At 39.2% G+C, this 18,453-nt stretch overlaps 1 protein-coding gene across 1 annotated transcript in view; it reads left to right on the top strand.

The window, feature by feature from the left end:
• DNAH9 (dynein, axonemal, heavy chain 9) overlaps positions 1–18,453 on the top strand; it is a 273,404-nt gene that overhangs the window by 145,908 nt on the left and 109,043 nt on the right. The window contains exons 40-44 of the mRNA XM_004684583.1: positions 650–752; positions 1,234–1,473; positions 6,975–7,136; positions 10,378–10,574; positions 17,828–17,990. Of these exons, the coding sequence (XP_004684640.1) occupies positions 650–752; positions 1,234–1,473; positions 6,975–7,136; positions 10,378–10,574; positions 17,828–17,990 (865 nt within the window). The remainder of the gene's footprint in view (positions 1–649; positions 753–1,233; positions 1,474–6,974; positions 7,137–10,377; positions 10,575–17,827; positions 17,991–18,453) is intronic.

Raw genomic sequence — 18,453 nt, 5'->3', positions numbered from 1 at the left:
CTCTCTCTCTCTCTCTCTCTCTCTCTCTCTCTCTCTCTCTCTCATCTCCTGAAACCCTGACTTCATCAACTATACCCCCTATTTCCTGATTGGCTCCTTTGAATAAATCCTGTTTTATTCCAAAAATTATTTTATTATTATTGCGCTATCTTTCTCCCTACTAATCAAGTTATCTCTCTACTCTTTTTCTACTTACATATTTCCCACTCATTCCTCAGACCACTATCATTTTATTGAGTTCTATTTCCTTCATTTATTCTTGCCTAGCTATTAACCCTCTTTATTGTGGCATCACATGGACCCCTGTAGGTTATGATCCTCCATATTCTCTCTACAGCGCATGATACAGTTTACTGCTTTTCCTTTTGGAACTACCAGATTTCTTTACTTTCAGCAGTGTTACACATTCCTGCTAATTCCCCATCTCTTAGTCTAACCTGGTGGTGTCTTCTTTCTATGCTACTTCTGTTGTTATTGGAACTCTCAGGATTTTATCCTCAATTATTATCTCTTTTCAATGTCTCCCATTGCATCAGACTTTTTTTTTACCTCCCAAAATACAATGATAAGATACATCCCACATCCCTTGAGAAAGCACACACCTTCCTGGATCCTCATACGACTCTCATCCATGCTTCTGGCTTTCCAGGTATGATCGGAACAAACTGTCTCTAAAGGAAATCATGAATGTACAGTACATTTCTTGTATGAACCCCACTGCTGGAAGCTTCACCATCAATCCAAGACTTCAGGTAAAGAGGACCCTTGGTACCAGGGATGATGCACTCAATATAAGAAATACATAGCTTTCCCCTGTTCAACCTCTTGAAATGCTGAATCATACAAGATGCTAACTTGTATTTCAGCAGAGACAGAAACTCCTAGACCCAGAATAATGAAGCTTTTAGTGCTGGAAAGAGTTAGAGTTCATGTGATTCAACTCAATCTTCTGAATGAGAAAACTTCAGAGAGATGACATGATTTTCCCAAAGTCCTGCAGATATTCCATATCAAATTCAGATTTGGAATTAGATTCTCTGAGTCCAAGATCAGTTCTCTTCCTGCTCTCTCATACTGAGATCTTTAATCTAAAGTCCAAAACTGTAATCCTCCAGTCAAGCATAGTTTGAGTTTAGAGTGAGAAATTTGAGCAGGCTGTAGAATGAAGGAAAAAGGTGACTTTTATTCTGTGATAAAGGTGCCTAACTCCTCACACGTTGTTTCCTTGTGCAGCGTCACTTCAGTGTGTTCGTCCTCTCCTTTCCGGGAGCAGATGCCCTGTCCTCCATCTACAGCACCATCCTGACCCAGCACCTAAAACTCGGAAACTTCCCAGCAGCGCTGCAGAAATCCGTCCCCCAGCTGATCAATCTGGCCCTTACCTTCCACCAGAAAATTGCTACTACATTTCTACCCACAGCAATCAAATTCCACTACATCTTCAATCTTAGAGATTTTGCCAACATTTTCCAGGTGGGTTCATCTGCTCCAAGACACCTTAGAAGACTCAGTGGTAATCTGTACCTACAATTCTCAGTAAAATAATGTCAAACTCCTAGGCAAAGGAAAATTTTATTTATGCTGTGGACTCCATGAGGAAGGACTTCAGCAAAATAGAGTCCAAGTTACTGATTATGTTATTTCCCAGTAAGCAAAATGCATTTCAGAGTTGGTTTGTTCAAGCTTAGCATCTTGAAGATAGTATTGTTTAGCAGGTTGAGTGTACCTAGAAAGGAAAGTGGCACAAAAGAAAGAGGGACCTGTTATTTTTTAAAGATTTATTTTATTTATGCATACAGAGCTGGGGTACAAGCCAGAGTTTTTGGGACAGTGAGAGGATTCACCAGAGACAAAGTGGGAAGGAGGACAGGTTAATCAAAAGTTACTGAGGGGAGCAGTGGGCGGGCCAAGAGAGGTCTGCCGCGCCATGTGGATCACCTCTGGGGCTGGGGATCAAACTCGTACTGAAGTGGCTGTGGCTAGCTTGCAGTGCTGCATCCTAACCTGTTGTGCCACCAGGGTGGGCCCAGAAATAGGAACCTATTTTACAGTTTCTGGTAGTACACCATTATTCTTAGAATGAAAAAAAAAAAAGAATTGTCCCCCAAGCGATACAGGATAGATCTGTTTCTTGAAGAAGCCATGCTGCAATATTCCTGACACACCATCTGCCTCCCCCTGTGGTATCTTAGTCCTAAAAATTCCAGTTTCTCTTCCAGGCTAAAGCTATTTCAAGATCCTTCCAATGACTTATCTGATTGATGATGACCTGTCTCTGCCTTTGGCTTCCAGTTGCTTAGCCCTTTACTATCATATCTCCAGAGTGTGATACAGCAAAGCTGGGCCTGCTCTTGCCCTGGGTCAGTTAGAGCATCCTCCCATGGTAGCTCCCCTCCCACCCTGAACACCACATTCCCCTCCACAAGAATGTGCAGAAATTAATTTGTAAGCGCCTTCTCTCCAAGAGAGCACTGGGCCATTATTGAAGGATGTTATACCAGCCAAGTAGAAGTTACACCTGTAGGGAGATGTCCCTACAGATGTCTCTTCAACATGAAGAGAGGAGGGAATGAGACATTACCCTCCATGTAGAGCACATATTTTTGGAATTAATTCCCCAGAGCACTACATGTGCAGGAGGACTCTGGGGAACCTCAGACACTGAGGGAATGGACCAGCATGTTCCAGTCAGATTCTTGGTTCTAAAGAGCAGAAAACCACTGAATATTTGTTTGAAGATCTAAGAGCTATGCTCTAGAAAGGTTAACGGTAAAGTCACTGAGACCCACAACAAAATAAGCTGTGAGAACATGTCTGGGCATTCCAGGACATCACTCCAGGATCACGTATACTCTTTAAGTCTGTCATTGATTTACTGAGGAAGGAGAGACCCACTGAGATTATATAGGTTTGCCTAAGAGCCAGCCAAGAAAGAACTGAAACTAAAATCTATCTCTTCAAGTTCCTGACCTGCACCCTTTCTACCACAACTTTCTGTCCTCCTCACTTGTACTTCTTATGGGAATAGCAATAACATAATTAAAGCAGCAAGGAAAATTCAGCTCTATTCTGTGGCCTTCAGGCTTACACACTGGTAAACCTGTGCCTGCCGACTCTTAGCTCCCATTTACTAAGCATTGAGAAAGACATTTCTCCACACAAATTAAATTTCTCTTCAATTTTACTGCAGTATGATGAAGTAGGGGTGCTACCCTCTTCATTTCCAAATTTAAAAAAATATTGATTAAAAAGTAAAATCATGTGACAGATGTGCATTTCTCATAGCAGCAGAACTAAAGGGAGAAGAGGTAGTCATTTTTACTTGGAAGTACCCACTGCCCTGCCTAGGAAGACACCTTGTCACCTGTACAACCATGAAAGTTCATGACAACCTTTTGAAATACACATTGTCATCCCAGTTTAACAGAGGATCAGAGAGATTTCCAGCTAGGAGAGACAGCATGAATGGACAGAGAGAGAAAAGTATAATCAATGTTAATGGAATAACACATTTTCTAGTCAGGTGGCACAGAATAATATGGCATGTCAGGTAAGAAAAAGAATGGGGAAGATAATTGGAGACTAGAGTAGATCCTAATAAAAAGTTTTACTTTTGTCTATAATAATATCTCACATTTACTGAGCCCAGACCTAAGCCCTTTACAACTATTAACAAACAGTTTCATCCTCACAACCACCATCTAAAGGAAAACACTGATTGTCTCCAATTTAGAAATGACAACACTGTGCCACACAAAGGCATATCAAGTATCTTGAGCATGATCACTCTAAAACAGTCTCACCTGTATTTAAAACCTTCAGCCCTACTGTGCAGGTGACCTAGGATCATTGCGAACACTTCCTTAACAAAGAAGGTTCTTTTTCGAACTTGTTTCAGTGGCAACTGATGGAACATCAAGGAAGAACTCAGAGCTGAGATGTTGGAGATACTGGCTGTGTGTCTGGTTTCCCCTGCCTCATTCCTTTGCCTGAGTGGCAACCCCCTGGGCTCTGTATTCCAGCCAGGTCTCTGCAGCCTGCCAGCTGTCAACCACCTGCCATACATGTGGGAAAGCGCAACCCCCATGGAGCACCTGCCTCCCTTCTGCCATACAGCCCCTCACCACCCTCCCTCAGATAAGAGGTTTAAGCTCAGAGCTCGACTGCAGTGTCTCCCTGCCTTCCCTCCCTGCCTGCCTGCTAGTCTAAAAGTCTGACAGAAGAGATTAAGGGATGGTTGAATGCCCACTAGGACAACTGCACTGCCTAGAAAACATGCTGATTTCCTCTATCCAGCTTAATCCAAGGCTCAGTAATTCATACCTTCTCTGTGCTTCCCTCATTCCTTCCCAATCAGAACAGAATTTGATAGCACCCTGTGTAGCAGAAATCATTAACCATTCCCATCTCAGTGCTACATTACTGTCTCAGATGGTGCAGTTTGTGCTTGACAGGCTTACATTCATTCAGTTCTTAATGTCATTCAGCTTGAGTGTTTCTCCACAAGACTTAAAAACTTCAACTGAAAGCATACTTCATTGTAAATACAAAGTTCCAAAAGTCAGGATTCGAAGTTAGTACTTTCCTGCCCTCTGCATCACAGATATAACCAATACCTAGGATACCTGAGAAGAGAGAAGTTGAATTTATGTGTAGGTGGAACCAAAGAAAGCTAATGGAATTTCTTGTTTTTAAAATAATAAGAATAGGGGAGGCCAAAGTATTCTAATGAAAATTTTTAAATAAACTTTTATTAAAGCATAACATACAGGTAGAAAAGCAAACAGTAGAAAAGCAAACAGTTCATTGGCATAATTGTCACAAAGTCATCATATCCAGGTAAACAACCACAAAACTCAGGTCAAGACATAGGACACTCCCAGCATCCTTGAAGCTCCCCTTTTTACTTCTTTCCAGTTATTCTTTTTACCTCCTTTCCAGAGTAAGTACTTTCTGCATTTCTAACACCATAAATTATTTTGCATTATGTTGGACTTTATATAAACAGAAACATATGGTATTTTTTATATTACCTTTATATTGCTTATATCCATGATTGCATTTATAAGGTCAGAGTATTGACAAATAAAAATAGTAAATAATAACAACCGCAATGATAATAGCCATTTTGTTTGCAACCTTTGAGATAGTTACTTGTAGCACTGAAATGGAAATGGTTAATGATTTCTGCTAAGCCTTAAATTGCATTTCATTTTCTTGTCGATTGCCCTCACTACGACTATACCAGTGCACTGTTGAAATAGTAAGAGTGGCAACTTACCACATGCCTAATTTGAGGAGGGAAATCTTCTGATGGTTGATTATTATGCATGATGCCAACCAGAGGTTTCTGTGAATGTTCTTTGTCAGATTAAGAAAATTTCTTTCTGCATTTTAGAGGTACAGGATCTCCCCCTTCAGGTGTTCTTACTATACTACACCCACCACCAAAGCATCCATTGTCCTCCACCATAGTCCATTGCACTCCCTCGCCTTTTTTAACTCCTACCTTCCCCTTCCCTTCCCCCTCTATTCTATAGTCAGACTTCTAAGCCTTGTTTAGTTTGGTTTTATCTCACCTTTTGTTTTGTTTCTTTATATGTAAATGATGCATTGTCTTTCTCCTTTTGATTTAATTCACTTAGCACAGTCTTGTTTGGCTCCATCAATGTTATCACAAATGGCAAGGTTATTTTTTTAATAGTTGAGTATTGTTCCATTGTGTATGTATACCACATCTGTGTCTTTGCTATATATGGCACACTTGGAAACGCCAAGTACAGAAGTAGCTTTCTGGAATTGTTGAAAGTCTTTTTAATAATAGGCTTTCTTCTTCATGACCAATTTTGATATGTATGATATTTTGGAAATAGGAAAAAGATTGGCTACATTAAACAAGCCAAAGGCCAAGTAACACATTTAATTTTCCATCTATAATCTAAAATTTCCAGAAGAACAAAATAGAAACTATCATCCAATCTACTCCAAATGAATACATTTTACCTATGAGGCTGATGACCAGACATGCACATGTGGGTGACTCAGGGACACATTTTGCAGTGAAATTATAACCTTAGTAAAGAAGAGCAAGCTTACAGAAACAACCCAAGTACCCAAAGACAGATCAGCGTATTAGCAAGTTTCTGTGTGTGTGTGTGTGTGTATGTAAAGGAATACTACTCAGCTATAAAAATGTCTTGCCATTTGCAACAACATGGATTTGGAGGGGATTATGTTAAGAAAAATAAATCAGGAGAAAGACATATACTGATGGTGTCACTTACATGTGGAATACAAAGAAACAAAACAACGGGTGAGATAAAACCAACCAAACCCTAGAAATCTGAATGGAGAATTGAGGCTACCACAGTAAGAGGGAGAGAGGGAAGAGCAAAGTAAAAAGCAACACAACAGACGTTGAAGGACTTTCAGTGCATTGGTGTAGCTACCACACCACAGTCATATCACATTCACATTCATATCACCACATACAGTTAATACTGTACCTCTGACTCACAGAGTGCTGTCAACCATTGTTCCTCAATTAAAAATATAAATTTATCTACTTACAATTTACTAGAGTTTTAATCATGAATGTATGTTGAAACTTAAATGATGTGTCTGTGCCTATTGAAATAATTATAATGTTTTCTCTTTTATTCTGAAAACATGATAAATTACATTGATTTTTTTTTAATTTTAGATCAATCTTATAAATCCAGCTTGGCAGCTACATGTTTGTTTGTTGGATCCTTGCTTCCTTTTATACAATCTTTGTGTCTATATTAATAAAATTGTCCTATAACTTTCCTTTCTTCTAGTATTCTGGGGTCATGAAGTACTGATAAAATGGACTGGGAACTGTTCTGGAAAACATCTAAGCCAATACCTGTTACACACTGCATTGAATAAATTGGAGCTATTGAAGTTTTTAATTTGTTATTAACGCTATTTTTTGTCTATTCTCTCTACAGGGCATTCTCTTCTCCACAGTGGAATGTGTAAAGTCTTCTCAGGACCTAGTAAAGCTTTATCTGCATGAGTCAAACAGAGTTTATCAGGATAAAATGGTGGAAGAAAAGGACTTTGATCTGTTTAACAAAATCCAGAAAGATACAGTCAAAAAATTTTTTGATGTGAGTATTATCTTGTGATTTATTTTGACATTTGAAATATAGTGATGATTATACAAATGGTCACATGAATAATAAAAATCTAGCCCATAAATTGGAGAAAGTCAGAGATTAGATAAAGAAAGGAAAATCTTTATTTTTTTCCTAGGAGATAAATGCTGGGGCAAGAAGAGATACAATTTGATCATAGAGACTCAATGTTAAGAAGATCTGATGATGATCACCTGATCCAAATCTTAACACCACTTACTCTTCTCAGTTACATTTCCCATGTTGGTCATTCCAATTGATATTCCAGCATGGAAAAGCAAAGCACTATCTCATCTTGCCTAAGGCACTTTGAAATTGCTAATGACTAGAAATTTGGAAGTTCTGGAATAATTTTAAACTGGCAATTTATTCTGACCAAAATTTGTTTCCCTGTCCACCAATACCAGGTCCACATGACAAACCATCAAATATTTTATGATCATTTATTTTGTCTTTCCTGGGTGTTTTCTTCTTCAAGCCAAATAACCTCTGTCCTTTCAGCTATTTCTGACATGGTGCCTGTTCAAACCCAGAGGAATCTAACATCCTTTTGACTACTCTCCTATCAGTTTCCCCCTCTGAAATTGTGCTGCCCAGCTTCCATCACACAATCCAGATGGGGTCGACCAAAAACAAAGGCCACTTCTTTTCTTATATAAATTTGTAAGTTTCCTACTAAATTTACCAAAGTGTGTCTTGCCAAGCAACTGTACTCCATATACTCCTTGGAAAGGAGTTATGTAAACTAAAATTAAGTTGAGAAAATACTTCATACGATATATCCCTACTGGAAGTTCACACACATTCATCACATAAAAGCTCTAAAAATCTTGGCTAATCTTCATTCATGTATCATTTCCCAAACATTTTAGACCCCAAGATTCTTTCCCCTTCATAAAGATATTAATAATTTCCATACTGCTTGGTCATTGGAATATACCTTGGAAAGCCTGGATATATTACAATAGCCTAAGAGCTTACTATTTTATTTATTTACTTATTTTGTAGTGTGAAAATTACCACTACAGCTAACCTGAGTCCCTATGTTTATTTTGTTAGGTTTGGCTCCATATTTTTTTCCTGATGAGATCCTAGGTCTATTTGTGCTGGTATTTACAGTCCATTCCAACCTACACACAAATGTTTGAGCTTTTAAATAGCATTTAAGTAACTAATCTTATGAGTTACTTAAAAAAAAAAAATGCAGCCTTGCATTTATTAGTTCAAACACCCTGAAATACTCCACTACTCCTATCAGTTTTCTCCAACTTGATGTTCAGTGCTCTCACATCTTAGATGCTCCTCTCTTTGCATCTCCATTTACATATTCATTTGTTAAACTGTAAACAACGCATGATTGTCTTAAGTTGGCTTGAGCTAGCACCTTGGAATAATAACATTCAGCCCTTGAAATAGATGTTCCTATCTGTTCATATGGCTAACCGTGTAGTGACAGGTGTTTGTATACAAAGGACACATCTTTTTGACCACAAATATACATATAATTAATTCTACTTTTATGTCCCCCAGCAACATTTGGAATATCAGCCTGAAGCACCTTTAGCTGCCTCAAATCTTGGTGTTGGTTACCAAAGAAAAGGTGCCCCAGTTTCCGCTGAACAAGCAATATACTCATGTGTCTACCATTAGAAGCTGAACATTCTTTAAATTACTCCCTGTGTGATAGAGCATCACTATTAAGAAATCTCTGGTTTACTGTGTGAGTTGGTTTTCCTTCACCATTACACAGAATGGCTCTGATCATAAAATCTGAAACTAGTTATTTTGTTCATCAAAGAGTCTTTGTAGACCAGGCTTGTTAGAACTGCACTTCAGTTGTTCCTCCCCTAGATCAGTAGTTCCCACTGATACCATTAGGGCTGATTCCAAATATATTATACCATTTTTATACAGAAATGTGTTTCCACATTGCTTTCCCATGTGCTTTGCTCAACTAGCAAGAATGACTCTGCAGCATCAATTCTCATCCAAATGTCTGAACATACAGTATTACTGTCTGGCAAAGCTGGAATAATTTAAGGATTTCCTGGGACCCAGAAACCACCTTCAAAATATAGTAATTCTTTAAGCTATAACTCTTCACATTTCTTCCTTCATATACCTAGGTAGTATCACTGGTTTCTCTATAAATATTATTGTCATCATCACTTTTGCTACATTAGATTTGATGAATATCGTTCCATGGGTTTACATTGCTAACCCTATAGTGACAGATGCCCTGAGTTATGCCCCTATTGATGAATGGCATGTGGGTAATTTCTTTCCTAGGTGGATTTTCCACTCTGAACTTTAAGAATGGCAAGTGGGACATATGTATTAAAAACCTATTCTACATATGTATTAAAAACCTATTCTACATATGTATTAAAAACCTATTCTTTCTTAAACTTGCCTCCTCCACAACATTTCTTAACTCTTGAAGTCTATATATAGGTTTTGACAAGTAATTCCCTCCTGAATTAAAAAGAAAATACTTGAGTACTTAGAGTATATCTTTTAAGTTAGTTGAATTGTATAGGGTATTTATTAAAATGCTAAGGTTTGCCCAGAAGGCAATGTAAGCCCATATCTATATGAAAGTTTTATAGATAGGAGGTTTGAATATAAAGCTTCAAGATTAGCAAGGCCCCATAAAACAAGCCAGTCAGTCACCTAAGGATAGCTTGTGGCACATGCTTCAATAGCCAGTCCCACTGGACTGAGCCTTTGAATTAAGCCTGGAGGTCTATTGAATCCAATCTCAGTGGAAATAGGAAAGAATGTTCTATGGTGCTCTATGACATAGCTGTGAATCAGAAGCAAGAGCTATTAGAATATCCTGACCTGTGGAAGGTCATATCATTGGGCCACGATCCCCTAAAAAAAGACCGCTGTTTAGGGAAAACCACCCAGGTGTCCCCACCAACTCCTCTGCTCACATAAGGCCTTTTACTGTGCACATAAGGAGGCTATCTCCCACCTTCCAATTCCAGTCCACAGGAACAATGGATATCATTCATGTGGAACTGATAAATTAATGTTAAACATCTACTTGTAAGGGATCCTCTAGAGGAAAGTGTTGGAAGAAATCCCAACAGTTAATTTGCAGGGAGCATGCATAGAGAAAAGGCAGACTCTGTGCCTCAACTCTGGATGGAACCACCAGATTTGAGAGTTCCTAAGGAGGGACTTTCCCCCTGTGTCTCATTGTCAGGGTATTGAAGAAACTGCAGAGCATACCCGAAGCTTGAACATGTATTGTCATTTTGCAAATGGCATCGGGGAGCCTAAGTATATGCCTGTACAATCATGGGAACTTCTGACACAGACTTTGGTAGAAGCCTTGGAGAACCACAATGAAGTCAACACAGTGATGGACCTGGTTCTCTTTGAGGATGCCATGCGCCATGTGTAAGTATGCTTCATCTATCTTTCCTTAGTCTCCTCCTCTTCTCAACATAAGGGATCTCATTGGGTGTTTGAGGACACTTTGAAGTAAACAGAAAGACAATTCTGCATTGAAGGTCAAGATGGCAGCTGATAAAGAAACTGTAGCTTCTACCACTGGCCTTTGGGGGCAGCACTAGTGTGAATCTAACCTAACTCGATTAATTTCCTTGTCAGCAGTTTACAATCCCTTGGTCATCACAGGCACACCAATAGAAAATGCCAGATCATGAAAGTGGCACCAGGACAGCTCAACACCTGCATCTCCACCCTACATTAATCCAAGGACCAATTTTAAATCATGAAACTGGAGGTTTTTGTTTAAATGCACACATATTTCAAAAACTAAATATCTTTAAGTGTTGTTGCTATCAAATGAGTCGCTGAGTGTAGTAACCAAGCCTGCCAGATAATGTAGTCACACCAATGCTATATCTATATTGCTCTCTATATTCCCTAATAACAAGGCCCATTTCCCTCCCACAACCCCCACCCCCACTGCCTGCCGAAATTCTTCCACCCTTCCCCTTGGTATTCATGGTCTTCAACAACAAACTCTACTCAGCTTCAGCTCTTTACTGATGAATTCTGGCTGAAGACTTATTGACCCAATTGAGGAAAGCAGGGTTTTTTCCCTTCCTAATTCCACATGCTCCCTGTTCCAGAAAGAGCTAAGTACCGTCCTCACCCACACCCCACTCCAAAGGTTTAAAGATGCCTTTATCCTTTCATTCTTCACAAAATCCTGATGTTTCAAAATATAGAAGTTGAGCTGTCAAATTCATGACCTGTCCTAGTTAACAACTGACATCCAGTTACTCCACACCGTTCACCCAGACCTTCATGCACGGTCATCTTTCTCTCCTCAACTGGCACTATACACTCCAGCATCTGTGTAGCTCTTGGTTTTTATGTTCCTTGAGCTCTTAACTCCAGTGACCTTTTCTCTCATCCCATCTCAACTACTCACTAAATCTGTTCTTAACCTAGAGTTTCTATTATCAATAATGAAACCACCTCCAACACCTCAATTATAAACATCATTCCCTCTGATCCATTCTTTTACCCATCTGTTCTAGTTTCATTTTTGTACAATGGATAGTTTCCCCCATTAAGTTCCCGCCATCAATTCGTCCATGCGCCATCACCATCTTCCCTTGTGCTCCTCCCACTCCTATCCTGATCCTTCTCCCTCCTCCTCCCCTACAGAATGTCTCTATAGTTTCCTGTCTAGAACAGGTATCCCAGATATTCTTTTTCATTTCTATGAGATATTATTGACCTGTAATATTGTGTGTTTAAGGTATATGACACAATGATTTAAATATGTATTGCAAAATGATGCCCACAATAAAATTAGTTAACAGCCATCATCAACTAAATGGTTGATTATTTTCTTTGTGAAGAGAAATTTTAAAATCTATTCTTTTAGCAACATTTAAATACATAATAAAGCATTTTTGACTAGAATCATTATGTTGTACATCCCTCTGACTTACTTTTATAACTAGAAGTTTTTGCCTTTTAATCACCTTACTAATTCCCCCACTCACAATCCTCCTCTGGCAACCAGAAATCTGCTTTGTGTTTGTATTTTTCAGATTCTGCATATAAGTGAGGTCATAGAGTATTTGTCTTTCTGACCTACTTATTTCACTTAACCTAATGTTCCTCAATTCCATTCATGTTGTTGCAAATATAAATATTCGAGCTATTCTTAAATCTCATTAAGACTTAGTTTTATGAAGTCAACTACTTTCTCAAACTTCTTTGACCTGCCCCTTTATCATGTCTTTACATAACTTCCCCAACCACCATAGGTTCCATCCCAGTGCAAGCTCCCCAGTTTTCTGTCATGGCATCCATGTGACAAAACCCCCCACTACCACATTCCACAGTTGCATCTAAGCATATGAAGATTATAGAGAAAGATCTCCCACCATGTTTGCTGGTTTGCTTCAGATTGTCAGCCACAAATATTAAATGGGCCCTCAAATTTTCTAGAAATACTCCTCTACTACATTGGCAGTTTGCTTTCTTCCCCTTCCCTTGATGGCAGCAGTATCACACATTTTTTTCCTCCCTCTTTATTCATAGTTAATGAGCATATCTCTTATTTCACTGAGATAATGAAAGTGGCCAGCGGAGAATTGTGTCATCCCCTTGTCATCATATCTAAGAGCCTATCTGCATCCACCCACAAATCCTTCCTCCCCTGCTATTTTAGTTAGTAAACCACCCCCGTTCCTAAGGAGGGTCCCTCCATGTGTGCCTTGGACCCTGTGTCCTCTCGCAGTCTCGTGACATTGCTCCATGGGTGAACTGGTGGTGGGAAGTCCACAGGGGTTACAACCAAAATGAAAAAGCATACGTTGTACAAAAGTGAAGAATGATGTAAAAAATATATATTAAAAAAACAAATTAAAAAAGAATATCATTTGGGTTAAATGATGTGGAGAAAAATGCAGAATGAAGGGCAATACAAAGTTCTGGGGTGATTGCAATGTTAAGTAGGGTAATCAGAACGGCCTCACTGAAAAGCAAGCATTTGATAAGATACCTCAGGGCTGCATCTAGCTTAGAATTCACTGTAACACTGGTGTGTGGTACTTTGCAGACTTCAATTTTTTTTAGTTTTCAGAAAAACCCTGAAGAAAGAGAGGTCTACTATTATCCCTATATTATAAGAGAGGAAAATGATACCCAGAGAGATGAGGGAAGTCACGGAAGGTCACACACCCTAGAAATAGATAAACCAAAGCAGTCTGGCTCTATTGTGTGTGCTCTGGACCATCACGCTGTAATGTTTCCTCAAATCTTAATCCAGGATAAAGTCCTTGAGCACACAGACTGCTGACTCTCCAGTACCTAGACCAGTGTCTGGTACACAAGGGGTGGTCAATAACAAAGGTTTTTAAGATGTCTGTTAACTAACCTGTGAAGCTTCAGTGTACAATTTCCCGCCTGTTTAAGAGGTACCAAAGCCTGAGCCATAGTCTTGGAATTGAAGCAAATCTTTGTCCTTTAAGGATAAATTTGTCTTGGGAGAATACCAAATGATTCAGTCAATGTAGCTTCCAGCAGGGAAATTGACTAATATTGCTTTTAGGGAAAAATAAGGGAAGGCTATGAAAACTGGCTTTTCTACTGGAGCTTCAAAACAGACTCTGAAGATAGTTTCCAAAGTGAAACCTGCACTGCGTTTAGCAATGACAAAATAACTAGAATAATGAACCTGCTGAAGGGCATATTTGTACATATAATTTCCTGTACATTTGTTTTAAAATATCGCTGTTCCATGACATCATCCTTTCATTCCCTTCCCTTCTGTCTCTGGAGCTCCTTGGTCCCTCTTTGCTGCCCCTATCAGTCACACAGAATAGAAGCTTTCTCTTCTCATGCCAGAGAGAGGAAAGTCAAACAATACAGTGAAGAAATCTAAGACTATTGGAAGATTCCATAGCCTTGCTTCATTCCACATGAGGGTTTAGAGCTCAGTCCACAAAGGTCTTATCTTCTTATACCCAAAGTGGGAGTAGGACAAGGCGGAGGAAATCTCCGTGTTTGCCCAGGAACCCACAGGCTGGCAAAGGGGTGGCTGTTCAAAAGTGCATAAGGCATACATTCACTTTGATGTTATTATATGGCTATTTTGGCTGTTCAAAGAATATGAGACATACATTCACTTTGATGTTATTATATGGCTATTTGTTCACTTGAGTTCTTAATCTTTTTCTCTTGCTTGAATTCCCCACACCTTTCCCACATATGGCTGTTCTGGCTTTCTGCTGCTTTTATGCACAGCCTAGTAATGGAGCACTGTAGTGGTAGCAGGCAGAGGCCCTTGAGGCAGAGTCAGGCCTAAATTCAAATCCTGGGCTGCCACTAACTGACTGTGGGGATTTGCAAAGGATATTTACTTTTCCCAGGCCTCAGTTTTCATATATGAAAAATGAGGATAATAAGAATGCCCACATCATAAGGTTGTTGCTACCTACATGTTGTGATTGGCAATTAATTAGCAGCTCATGACATAACAAATTTCTTGATGCTATTGTTTGTGTCTCTACTGACTTCCTTCACCATTTCAGCAGCCTCTTGCTCTGCTTTTTCTTAAAGCTTTCAATTAGATCATTCCCCTGCTTTGTTATAATTTTAATTTTTCTTGGTCTTTGATTTTGTCATTCCCATATATCTTTTTCTGCCTCCTCTTTTTTTCTCTTAGAATCCCATCAGAATCATTAACCAAAAAAGACCTTCAGAAGTGCTTCTTTTGAGACCCTGCTTTTGTGCATCTTATCAGTCTCTATGGTGTGTGTGTATGCATGTGTATGTGTATGTGTATATGTATATGTATATGTTTAGTCTTCAATAAGCCAGCTTCCTCCAGCTGGGCTGTGCAACATCTTCAGCTCTTGTTTTTAATCTCCCAGAAATTCATGGAAGCACTTAACTTAGACAGACTTGGTTTTCTGGCCCAGAAGCCCTTTAGAATATTGATCTTCTCTTTAAATTTTGTAATTTAAATGCAGAGTCCTTTGCCCTCGTCAGAGGTTGTTAATGAATCCCCAGCTGGAGTCTAATGCTGACAGTTGCATTCTTAACCATTCTTCTTTGGAAACTTCAACACTACTGATGCATTTCCATGTGGATATTGAATAAAATGGACCTTGCTGAGCTGAATTCAGGCTTTTCAGAGCAAAGCTGGGTATTGTGTAGCCAAAGGTGGACCTCTCCTCTGCCTGTTCCTTTTCCTCCTCCATTTTTCTCTCTATCTTCCATTAATCCATTCATGCACCCTCCTTTTTTATATAAGAGAAGGCCTGGATATCTTAGCACTATATTGTCTCCTTTTATCATTAGAGTCAGGCAACATCTAATGTAAACACAAGCAGATGTTCCCTTGCACCCAACATAATGAATGATCATGTGCATCACCTCAAATGCAATGCTAAGTATAAGACATAGATTAATTTGTTTAAATTTAATACAACTGTACTGGATATCTTCAACGAACTAGGACTACAGGGACTACAAAATCACTATAGTCACTTTTCACTGGTCTAGAAATCATGGCTTAATACAAGAGCTAGATAAGACAGAGTAAAAATATCATCACTAAATTATTAAAGTAAAATCATGAAGGAACCAAGTATAAGTCAATAAAAACTGAATATTGGGCCCTCCCTGGTGGCACAGTGGGTTAAAGCACAGCACTAGGAAGCTAGAGCCACTTCAGCATCAGTTTGATCCCCAACCACCCTGGAGGTGATCCACATGGCGTGGTAGACCTCTCCTGGGCTGCCTGCTTCTCCCCTCAGCAGTGTACTTCATCAGTCAGCCTGTTCCTCCCCACTCTGTCTCTGGTGAATCCTCTCACAGCCCCTACACCTCTGGCCTATACCCCAGTTCTGTATGCATAAATAAATAAATCTTAAAAACAAACTGAATACTTAAGACAATAAATTTTAATCACATAAATTTATTGTTGAATAATTTTAAGTCCAGAAAGCTAAAAATATCTGGCTATTCTAATTCAACTAATATAATCTAACATATCCTAATTTTTCAATAACATTCATATTTTGTTCAATTCTATATGAAAGAAGTACTAACTAATTGGCGACCCTGATCTGGGGAGCAGTTTTTCAGTATGTATCAAAAACCATGGAAATTGTCTTATTGTTTGGCTCAGCAAGTTTACTTCTAGGAGTTTATTCTCTGGAAATAATTAGATATATATAAAGTAAAATTATTTCCATAGCACCATTTATAAATGGGAGATGTTAGAAACAGCCTAAATATCCAAAGGTAGGCTATTGCATGCAAACAGCTTATCCTCTACAATGAGGTATCAATCCATTTTAAAAGCAAGTTTTAGCAGATTATTCAGTGCCACAAGGAAATAATCACAATGTTTTGGTAAGTGAAGAAATGGTTTCAAAATAGTATACTGAGTGTACAATGTCAATGCAATTTTGAAAATATACAAGATATATACACCGTATATAGATTAAATGCATATTCACATCTACATCTATGACATGAACATTTACATTTGTATATACATCATTCTGAACATACTGACCCTTAGATAAAGTCTGGATGGACATAAAATTAATATCAGTTGTGCTTATTCCAAGATAGTTAGAAATGTGGGGATTCTTCTATATTTTATGGATTTTGCATGTGCATAGTCATTGTTTTCAAGATAAGAAAAAAGAAATAGAAGTTATTTTTATAAAGAATGTAGGCACCCTACATAAGGTAGATCATGGTGCTAAAGGGAATTAAAGAAAAGATTGGTGGTTTATTCTGAAGGGCAGACAGTAAACAGCTTTATAAAAAAAATTGTATTGAAGTAACATTGTTTTGACAGTTATAAAAAATGATGAAAATTTGCCATTTGTAATAACTTGGATGGAGGGCAGTGAACAGCTTGTTCTGACAGAAGCATCTGAGAAAAGGCTGGAGGGGGCAAGAAGACTAGCTTCTTCTGGAGGGGGATGGTCTAAACCCAGGGCCTGGCAATACTTCCCTATTACTGGAACAGGAATATGGCACTGAGAGCAGTAAGTATAAATGCGAAGGGAAGAGCCCAGAAACCAAGAGAGTGGGTCTCTTAGAGGGTGACACTAATAATCCACAGATATTCCTTCTGAAGGCATCAAAATTCAAGGCTAAAGTAGGGAAAGACAGGCAAGAGCTATGTCAGGGTTCTCTGCTGTTCTGCAACTTTAATTGTTCTCCTTTCCTAACATGAACACACTTTTCTATTCCTGCTTCTCTTCTAGCCTACCATGACTTTTATTTCTCTAGTTGTATGCTTTTTCCATTTTGTCTTTTTCCTGTCTTCTCCGCTTACCTGAAAGCATAAGTAGGTGAATCAGAGTAAGGTGGGTAAACAAGGCAGGGTGAGATTTAACTGGGGAGGGAAGGGAAGGGAAGTTCTGCTCTTCACTCTTCACCATCACCTGCATCCTCCAATCCCACCTGAATGCCACAAACTCTTCCTCTACTTCCACTGGTTCACAGGTGGCTTTGGTTTAAAGCAAAATACTTGGGCAAGAAAGTGAGAACAGGTTTATAAATAATCAAAGTTTCCCACAATTCAGCCACGATGGGTCTCCAAGTTCCAATTTTTATTTAGACCATTAGGTGTGGTCCTCACAGAAAAAGTCTGATAAATCCCTGAGCTTCCTCTTCCTTCTCTTTAGTTGTCATATCAATCGGATCTTGGAGTCGCCACGGGGAAATGCTCTATTGGTTGGTGTAGGTGGGAGTGGCAAGCAAAGTCTGACCAGGCTTGCGGCTTTCATCAGCAACATGGAGGTATTCCAGATCACACTGAGGAAAGGCTATCAGATCCCTGACTTCAAGGTAAGCAGGTTGAGCAACTGTGGAGAGGACACTCAGCTTCTCTCCAAGTCCCTGCACTCCCTGTCACTCTTCATTAGCTCTCCAATTCCAAATGCCCTTCCATCTCTTCTTAGGTTTTGGGCTGGTGATGTGAGGGGCTATTTTCATATTAGGATCAGCTTGACTATAAAGACCTCCTCAAGGTCTGCATTTGTAACACCTCAGTTATTTGAGTTATGAGTTATACCTGTGGAAGCATCTCTCACCTGAATCGGCAGCACATCTATATCAAACTCAGCACCCAGGTCCCTAGAAGCTCTAGTGGACTTAGGTGAAGTTTTGACAGTCTGCCTGCATTTCATGAGAAATTCTCATTTCAAAAGATAGTTTTGGGGCCCTCCCTGGTGGCGCAGCGAGTTAAAGCACAGCACTGAGAATCTGAAGCCACTTCTGCAAGAGTTCGATTCCCGCCTGCCGCCTGCCC

This window comes from Condylura cristata, unplaced genomic scaffold (assembly GCF_000260355.1).
Source record: "Condylura cristata isolate star-nosed mole 26May11 unplaced genomic scaffold, ConCri1.0 scaffold00017, whole genome shotgun sequence".
Classification (NCBI taxonomy): Eukaryota; Metazoa; Chordata; class Mammalia; order Eulipotyphla; family Talpidae; genus Condylura; species Condylura cristata.
Note: the sequence above shows the minus strand (reverse complement) of the source record. Positions and strands in the feature narration are given on the sequence as shown.